The 10,634-nt window shown below is 30.4% G+C and overlaps 1 protein-coding gene across 1 annotated transcript; it reads right to left on the reverse strand.

The window, feature by feature from the left end:
• Positions 1-7,355: 7,355 nt before the first annotated feature.
• Positions 7,356-8,646, reverse strand: LOC17880926 (galactinol synthase 5). Its single transcript, XM_006285231.1, has 4 exons — positions 8,311-8,646; positions 7,892-8,215; positions 7,669-7,803; positions 7,356-7,574 (listed from the first exon to the last, which is right to left on the reverse strand). The coding sequence occupies exons 1-4, from the start codon at positions 8,644-8,646 to the stop codon at positions 7,356-7,358; spliced, it is 1,014 nt and encodes a 337-aa protein (XP_006285293.1).
• Positions 8,647-10,634: the final 1,988 nt, after the last annotated feature.

Here is a 10,634-nt window from a genome sequence, read left to right on the forward strand (position 1 = left end):
TGAGCACCCCACTTGCAACTTTATATTCTCCCCACTTCATATATTTTTTTTCCTTCAATATACATTTACTTGTTTTGTCATATTATTTCAATTTTATACCCTCTTAGAAGATACTTATTTTCCTTATTATTTTAAATGATGTAATTCGAAATTAAACCGAATCTTAGGTTAATTTCCATAGAGTTTAACGGAAAAATACAAATACTAATATATTTATAACTAAATAATGCAATATTAATATTAATATAAGAAAGTTGAGTCTAATAGATTTTAGTCTCTTGAAAACTTTTGATACGTCGGTGGGGAATGACTTTTGAACTTAATTATACCATTTATACGTTGTTTTTAGTGTTTGTTTAATTTGTTACTCTCGGGATATCCACAAATTCTATTAAACTCAGCAATACAATTACTAATCTACTAGCACATGAATGAAAACGATTCTATATCCTCCTCCCATGCCCACCTTGAAAGTTCAAAGTATCAATGTTCTCTAAATAAACATTTTTAAAAAAATTATTCACTTGAGTGCAGATATTCTTGTAATATCCCCCCGGGCGTAACATGATTATTTAAACTCAACTTAAGAATTTATTTTAGTTTTATAATCAAATTATACTTTTAATACTGCTAAGTAGTAGTATATATTAATTTCTAATATATAATACTATAGATATTGAGAGACAGAGAGAAAGTAATACTAGTAATTAGAGAGTGATTAAGAGGGGACTTTAAATAAGAGACCACATGAATTGTCTCCCACTCCATGCTTTGCTTGAACAAGGCAGATATGGGTAACATGTCAGCTTGCCTACCAATCTTCAACCTCCTCACACTACACATTGTTTTTAAAAAAATATATATATAATTATACTCCATTTCTTCTAACTTCTTTTTATATCCTCCGTTATTGTATTATTATTTTGGGTTTTGGATTGTGATCTCCACTTTCTTGTTTTAGGTTCGGTTCTCTTGATCTGGCCACAGATTGTGTTGGGACTTAATTATTCAATGGTTTTTTTTTATCTATTTTTATTTGCACCGTATAATTTTATATAATAATATGCTTTTATTGATTAGCATGTAAATAGAAAATGTATATATATGATAACTCGAATTTATACACTTGGCAACCAAAAATTATGAACAGACAAAACATGTCATGGAATAGAAACCTCACGCGTCGCATAAAACTTATACACGATATATTGTAACAATGAATGATTTAACATTTATATAATTCATTGTTAATGACGTACGTAATCGTTGAATATGTATGAAGTTTTTATATTATTGTATATCAAATTTTGTGAATGAAAAAAAATAATAATAATAATATTGTGAATGGTATGAAAACAGAAACGGGTGCAAGAAGATTGATAATCATGTTGGTGGTAGAATATGATTCGTCAAACAGAAATAATAAAGATTATTAAGGGATTTAAAACTAAGAAAGTCTACGTGGAACGTTTTACTGGTTTTGGCCATGTTTATTTTTATTTTTATTTTTTTTCGCACTTCCCAACCAAGTTAGGTTACCAATATTGTACAAATTAATATAAGCGTGGCTGCGTAGAAGAAGTGGAGAAAGTCACAATTTGGTTAAAATCGCTATTACTAGTTAATTCGGTTTACTTTCTTATAAATATGTTAAAAATACATACTGTATATAGAACTGAACCCAAGCTAGCAACCCAAAAATCAGTTTTCTACTAAACAACTGATATGGTCACAGCAACAGAATCGTCAAGGCATCAATAAGTAAGAATTGCAATTCCCTGAAAGTTAATTTTGCTGGTGTCTTTTGACTAAAAAAAGATTGCAATCGCCATTACAAAAAATCTTTCTGACTTTATATAAAGGGTCAATTTTGTCGTTTCGAACAAAAATAATTGAAACTTTAGAATATTGTATATAGTTCCTGAGAATGTTGTAGATACAGAGATATACGTGATTCCAATCAACGAGAAAGTTTAACCATCTCTGGACAAGCTGCAATTTTGAAATTTTGTTTGATTTGCATACAAATTACACGTAATATATACGTTATTATATAAAATATTTTATTTCTCGTATGGTCCCCGTCGGCAAGACCAGTCTCCTTAGGGGAAAGGTGTGGCGAACTCATGAACACGACGACACATGTAATTCATTCTATTTAATATACTAATTACAGATCCTAGTGTTGTATTTAAAGACTCGAGTGTCAACATGATAAAAATCATGACTCATGATTAGATCAGATTATTTTTAACAAAGACCAAGAAGACAAATTAGTAATTGCATTGAGCCATTGACCCGATCAATAATCTAACTAATTAGTCGTTTAGGGGATCTTCTAGTAACCAGACGTCATGATAACAAAAAAAAAAATGTGTTGTCGTCTTATTTATTGTTATCGAATTGAAAACATTATCACATTTTTTGTTTTGTTTTATGGAGCGTGTGTTCCATGACGCGTAATCTAATCATATGAAAATTAATCACATTACATGACAAAAGTATAGAGCGTGGAGAAAAGGTCAGATTCAAAGACCAGAATTTACTAGATTTTCTGAATTATTAACTTAGTATGAAAAGATAACGATGATGCCATTACCATAATCGTTACTGAAACTAATTAAACTACTTTCTGACAAAATGAATGTTGTTTAAAGTACTTAGCATATTTGGTGTATGCCAAAAATACGTAGATATCAGTTCTTTTTTTCTTGAAAAGAATATGTCGGCAATTAAGTCATTAATTAAACGATTTTCTTTAAAAAATAACAAATAATAGTAATAGGAATATGTAGATAAACATTGACTTGTGAAAAGGGTGGGGGGAAATTAAACCAATAAAAAGTGTGTGAAAAAGAAGGCAAGAATAAAGACAAAAGGTTTAAAAAAGATGTCTATAAAAATTATAAACAAAAGTATTTTTTGTTACATAAAAAAATTCTAAAAGAACGGTGTGTGACCCAATTCGTAATACTTTTTAGATGGTTTAGATGATTGGAAGACGAATAAAATATTAGGTTAAGACTACTAATCAAACGACAGAAAACAAAACAACCTCATCCACAATCACAATAAAAGATACTTATTTCGATAATAAGAAAAAGTCATATAATTGGTGCGGTGAACAAAAAAAATGTGGTTTAATAAGAAAATTGGGAATATACAATAATGTAAAAGATTAGGGGAAGAAAATAAATCAAAAAAGAAAAAAAAAAAGTGGTGGTTCTCATGTCATCAACACTTAGGCACCATCCATCATGCCATGCGATGCGATGCGATGAGAGATCATCTCTAATCTCTCTCTTTCTACACAGACTAATCCACACGACATCACAAAAAAAAAGCAAAGAGAGAAGCCAAACAAACTAGTAGTACGAGTACTACTTTGAAAACACAGTATCATTGTCTTTTTGGTCCGACACGTGTCAGTTCCAGGCATGTAGGTCCCTTCAATGATTTGGTATGATAAGAAAAAAAAGAGAGTATCTTATTCCGATTCAGTCCCCCACAACCCACCTTATTATTATTTTTACGTCTTACGGCCCTTTATTTTATTTTTAGTTAACTTTTAATTACAGTTATTGGGTTGATGACGATGATGTTCCGGTTTAATATGGTATCTGTCGTCCTAAAGATGATTGGAAGACGATTAAAATATTAGGTTTAGAGTAATGTCAACTCAAGATGTTGTTTATGTTTTTTTGGGTTTTCTTCAGTTTGTTTAGTATTATTATTGTTTTTCATTTGTTATTACCATTCATTTGTATGATATAACCAAAAAAAAAAAACAATCAGAAACTAAGTTGTTTAGCTTGTGGATTTAAAGATTCACATCTTTTTCTGAAATTATGCAATTATTTATATAAAAACTGAGAAATGACTATAAATAAATACACAATTAAAAACGTATTGTTTGGTTAAAAAGCATGGAAAACATGTCCTAAATTTCTGACTTGGTTAAACAGATAGAGAAGTCAGTAGGAAGTTTTATATATATAAGAAGAAATTGAAAAAGAGAGATTTTTAATATATATATTAAGAAGAAAATGAATTTGCAAATTGAGGGAATAATAATAAGAGATGTATAATAAAAAGAGGGGACTAAGTTGGATGAATGATAGAAGGATTGTCTGATCCTTTTTTTTGTCATATCTCCGGCTCTACGGCCAACCAGACATGTTGCTTTTCATGTCTTTTCTTTTCTTTTGTCTTCGTTTTTCTTTTATTACTAGTATTATATAAACTAAATATGCATAAGTCAAATCATGGATGATGCTTCTTTATTTGTTATAATCCCATTTCAATTTTCCACTCAATTTCGGGTAATAATAATGAGACACACACAAAAAGGTTTTTAACAAAGCCATCAAAATTGACGGTCTAGTTTTATTTTATACTTGAATCATATATATGCCTAAATTATTGGAATTGGGGATGTATTTTTTCTTTTCTTTTTTTATGATTTTGTTTCGCAAAATGTCAAAAAGAATATATTATATTATTGTTATCATACATGTAAAGAAGATTATCGTCGAACGAATTTTATTCTAACTGTATATCATGTCATAAGCGTGTGCGTATGCTTGATTAAAGTCTAATTCATATTCATACTATATTCGTGGTATTTTATATCATAGTTTGCACGCTTAATGGAACTTTATTAACCACACAAAAAAGCTCACCTTCAATTAGTTTAACTTGTTTCTTATCATTATTAAAATCTTATCATTATTATTGAAATAAAGAATCTATACACAGATCATTTTTTTCTTTTTATGAGGAATTATCAACTATTCGCAGGTTCTAAACTCAAAAGCACGTAACGAATATTACCTTATAATGTAAACGGGCTCGAATAATTTGAACCATATTGGGGAGAAAAGGAAGGGAATTTGATTATTTATAATGACTAATCACAATTATATAAATCATAGGATAAAGATATCTGCATGATGAATTCGAATATATAAGTAAATATTCTTCCAATCACATCGAGATCTTGACTTTGTAAAGAGACGAATCATTGAGCCTTTGACAACAAAAGTCCACTCTTAAGAATAATTGTAATTGTATATAACAATACAAAACATACGAAAGTACTGAGCATGCGGCCTAATGTGCAAGGTAGTGTGGCCCGAATACACGACTCCCATCACCTAAGTCTTTAGGTTTTACATGCTTTTCTTTCTTTTTTTTCAGCAAAATTTGCATTTCGTGAAGAAAAAATTTACGAAATTTTGTATCCTAAATCCTATCTCACAAAATTATGACATTCAAAAGAAAAGAAAAAAAAAACATCACACTGATTGCACATATATAAAACGAGTCATTGCCTTTTCTCATACCTAATGGGGTATCCAACATATTAGGCGGATTCGAATAAAAACAATAACTAATATTCTACACTTGTAAAAGTTTGTTCGAAATCAACTATTCAGTTAAGCGTATACAAGATTATGAAACTGTTGGGGGGTTCAATATACACGTACAATTCGGGAAAAGAGTGAGTCACGTTAGTGGATTAGTGACTATGTGGACTAAGACTTGTAAACGCAAGCCATGATGCAATCTTTAATTGTCTACCAAATAAATACGTGTATATATATAGTTTTCTACAAATGTGTGTGCATATAAGTGTGGTTTGTGTGACAAAAGTTTATAAGTGAAAAAGCGAGGAAAGAGAGAGAGAGAGAGAGAAACGATGACCTTTCTTTTCGCAATTGAGTCGGCCAAATAAAGTCGGTGTGTCTCTTCGTGTCTTCGTCCTTGTAATACTCTATTATCATCATTGTGAAGTCTTACCATTTTAGTTAGGTATCACAATTTTCATTTTGTTTGTCAAGTCTTAGGTCCCCTCATATTCATATATGATTAAACAACTTTCTCATGAAATCGATTATTTTATGAAAAAAATATACTTAAGTGTTTTATAGTTTGTTTGCCGAAATAATTTCATATGATTTGAAGATAAAAAAAAAAAAAAATCGTAGACTTGTAGTCAACTTATTGTTGTATAAATAACACTCTGAAACGTTTTTTAAATTAGTTTTGATACGTGGTTATAATTACATATATCTGCGTTAGTGTGATTATTAAACTTAAAAAGAAAATGAAACAAAGACAAAAACTCATCAGATAAAGCAATATCTGATGATGATGATGATTAGGAAAACTATACGATAGCATGTAAGTAAGATGACAACATTGCCCCCGAGATGAACTAGGACCATACTTCAGAAAGTAACATTAAGTGCAGTTTTGTCTTTTCGCCAACGAAAGATCTCGAAGATATCTGGGGGGTCCTGACTGACTCGCGTGACGTTGATTTTCTCATCCGTTAGAAATAAATAACCGTCACTATCATAGTTGTTTTTTTTATTGTACAGTATATATTAGTATTATTCTATGCTGCTGAAATAATTTTATTTCTTCACTAAAGTTATGGACTTGTAATTACTTCACTTGCTAAAGGCCGTATTACGAGGCCCATGTGTATAAATGTAGCCCAGGTAAGCAGGTATAATATAAAATCTCAAATTTGATCCATTATATAATTACCCATTAATACGCTGATATTATGAGATTTTATAATTTCCATATAAATTTTAACATTTGGATAATGGAGAAGGAGCGCGACTCATTAATATTTTACGGATCCTTAAATTAGATATGAATGATCTCATAGCTATTATTATTTTATTACCATATTCGTAGGGATCGAATAGTTTCAGAATCGGAAAGATTCCAACTTGTATGTAATTAATAAAAATGAGATGTCATTAAGATCATATTGTTTTCAATTATAACCTTTTCCTTCTATACTAATATCTGCATGCATAAGCTTTAGAAAAAAAAAATCCCTTAAAGGCATAAAAGTTGCAACAATCTCTACCGTATAATCTCGATTTCCCTGTTTGATTATTAATTTGATCCATGTCATTAATAGTGATATTTTATTGTACTAAAAATGGAAATATTAAATTAACTCATCGACTATACCATCGATGTATACAAAACTTATTTTTCCAGTTAATAATAATATATATAATGTTGTTTTTGCAAAAAGAAAAAAAAAAAGAAAAAGTGAATGAATAGAAGAGAATGGAAACTTAAAGAATTTTTTTATTATTGATTATAAAAAATAAAATAAAAAAAGAGATAAAGGGTGGTCAAAGTCGACGTTGACAAAATAGTCATACAAAACACAAGACCAAACGCTCTAATCTCCCAAACACAAAACACAAACGAGGTTGCTATATAATTATGATAAAATTATATACCTTTCACTAAACCAACAAAAAAAGGAAAGAAAAACAAAAGTTGCATAGATATAGTCACCAAGTCAAAAGATTTGGTTATGCGGCAGAGGGGGCACGTTTCATAAGGACATCCCCAACAGATTCCTTGGAAGCCAATGGTGCAGTGATCGGATTCAGCTTCAACTCACTCTCGGCATAGTTCTTGTAGTCTAAACTCGAATCTTCATAAATCTCCCACCATTTGTTCACCAACATTTTTATGTCTTCTCGTTCCATATGTTCTTCAGCCTCATCGTATTTCCAAGGCTTTGAACCCTACAAAATTGATTAGAAACATAAAAATTTAGTAACTAGGTATATATTTTTACATATACTAAGAATAAAGGTAAAATAAAAAAATAAAACGTACATTAGCACAATAATGAACAACACTGATTTGATCAAGGTCAATGTGTTCCGGATGACGCCATAGCATAGCCAATACGAGGTTGTAGGTCGAAGGGATTGGTTTGTAAATGTCTCTGAAGTACATGTTCAGGAAATCCTACAAAAAAAATAAACAATAATATTAGAGTCGTTACTACATAAAAACTCAAATCAAATAATTAAAAAAGGAAAAAAAAAAATCGAACCTGTTCAGCAAAATAAGTTGGAGTAGTGAGTTGAACAACCCGAAGAAGATCCTCATAGGTAATGAGATTTGGTTCAAAAACCAACATACCAGCATTGAAATACATCGGCGGTGGAGAGCCGAGGCTTTCGACAGGCCAAGTCACCTTTTCAGGCGACTGTTGGCAGTAACCGATCTTGTATTGAGGAGTTTTGGACCAAGACACCTCACAAAAACAATCTTTGACAGCATACAAGTACCCACGAGGAGTATCGAACAGATGATCGATGTTACTAAACACTTGAATATCTCCATCTAGATATATCATCTTCTCATACTCAACAAACTGCACATAGTATATGTTTACAAGTCGTTAGTTATATATAGGTATTTTCATGTTTTAAAACAGAAATATACATATATAATTAGTAAGATTTGTACCTCCCAAATACGAAGCTTGGAGTAGTTGATAACGTAATACGCCATGGAATAACCAACTTTGTTATCCGGAGGATGAACCGGTTCGATCTCACGGATAATGCATCCCTGAGCCACCAAGATTTGACGATGCTCTTCAGGCACGTCAGGGAGAATCGCCACAACTAGAGGATAAGCCGATTTCACCTTACGAAGTCCTTTGGCTAGACCAACCACACCCATCCAGTAGTCTTTGTTTCCGGCGAGGAACGTGACGTAAGCCCTTTTCCCACCTTCAGGCATCACCGTCACGTCAACTTCATCAATCCTCTTCTCGAGATTCATAGTCATTTCAACCATCTCAAAGAAGTGAAAAAAAGAAGATTAGGTTTTTTTTAGCGAGAGTTAAAAGATTGTGAGTGATTTGAAGATAAGACAAAAACTATCTTATATATATAAGGGAGCGAGAGAGAGAAGCATAATTAATTATGGGTTTCATTTTTGGAAATAGTATTATTGTCTTTTAAATGGAGTGATCGTGTAGCAAGATATAAATCGAAGAATATAAAGAAAATGAAAACTAAAATTGTTATAAATATGGAAATGAGGATAATTCATCATACATATTTGCGTATATGTATTAAATTGGTGTTGGTGCATTGAATTTCCTATGTATAATATGGCATATCGAATTATTCGTTATGAATATTTTGTAGTCTTATTCTCTGTAACATTGTTGGGCCAACAGAGCAGAGTATGGCAACTATTAAAATTGCTTTATCCAGTCTATCGCCTTTTTGGGCTCAAGAAATGGACCGGCGTATATTAATAATTAATGGGCTTGGCTTATAGATAGACCGTGGTTTAAAGGCTTTTTCAATAGCTAATTTTTAGAGAGTTTATTATGTTTCCTGGTGAGTAGGTCTTGTATGTTGTTATATCTTGTTTTTAATCACAAAAAGACAATATATTTCTCAATCTACACTAAATTTCTGAAAATGGTATCATGTGTGTTATTGAATATCAATAGGTTTTTTTTTAAGTGTTTTTTTTTCTCTTTCAGTACGAAGAGGATTTGATATGTACATAACGGTTATCCACTTAATCAGTCTTGATTTCCTTTCAGAATGAAGAAAAATCAACGAACAATTGTTTATCAATCGATATAAAAAGTAAAGATTTGGTGTTCTTAAAGACCTTATCCAAGGAATTACTCGTGGACTAGTAAAAAGACTTTAAATAATGAAGTCAACAATTCAAAAGTTATATAACCTGCTTATTTGTCTTATTCGTTTCCATACGTTGAGTCGAGAGTAGACATTAATTATCATCAAATAGATAAATTATTTCGATTTTTATATTTGTTGGAATTTTAATTTGTTTTTTTTAACAGTTACTAAAAGAATATATTTTTATTTGTATAATTATATACACTCTTTTTGGGGGTTTAAAACATAACTCAAAGCATATCATATAAATTTAAACTGACGTTAAAATACTAGTACTCGTCGTACCAAGAAGACCGATTCCTCGTTAGCGTGTTGAAAAAGGTGTTTTCTTTAAAACCTTTCTTTTTTGTCTATGTGATCGTCGTTACTTTTTCTTGTAAACCTGTATTTTTTTTTTTTTTTTTGGTAAACTGAGGAATAAAGAAAGAATGTAATTTTCTTTTTATTTTCAAAACTTCAGGACTAATTCTCTGGGTCTGATCAGTCTCTCAGGTCAAGTCAGCCATATGCTTTTCCATCTAGAAGATTTTGATGGTTTAATACATAATCCATAATTACACAATGAAATATATATATATATATATATATATATATAAAAAGTTCAAAATATATAGATGAAGATTATTAAAATTACTAGACGTTATATATAACTGGAGCCTGGAGGTGGTGAAATATTAAAAAATGAATTACATTACATTAAAATTTCTATTATATATATATATATATATATATATATAATAATTTTTAGTTATCACATATATAAGCTGAACCACACGGATCGGACAAACAATAAAATCATTTCTAAAATATAGATTTCTAAAATATTATTACAGTTGTAAATTTTGCATCATTAAAATATGTCTTAGAAGTCATATTCACATTTATTTGAAAGGTAGGAGACTGATTCTTCGACTGATACCATGGCCTTTTTCTCACCATATACGGAAACCCACTTGTCATCATTGTTCTCTAAGCCAAGTCTCTCATATATATAACATATAGACAGAGAGACACTACAGAAGATAAAAACCTAGAGAACAAGAACTAGAGGAAGAGCAAAATAAACAATCTATATCCAACAATTTAAAAGTGAAAGAGGAAACAAGATCAATAAGAAAA

The sequence above is a fragment of the Capsella rubella genome, unplaced genomic scaffold (assembly GCF_000375325.1).
Source record: "Capsella rubella cultivar Monte Gargano unplaced genomic scaffold, Caprub1_0 scaffold_7, whole genome shotgun sequence".
Lineage (NCBI taxonomy): Eukaryota > Viridiplantae > Streptophyta > Magnoliopsida > Brassicales > Brassicaceae > Capsella > Capsella rubella.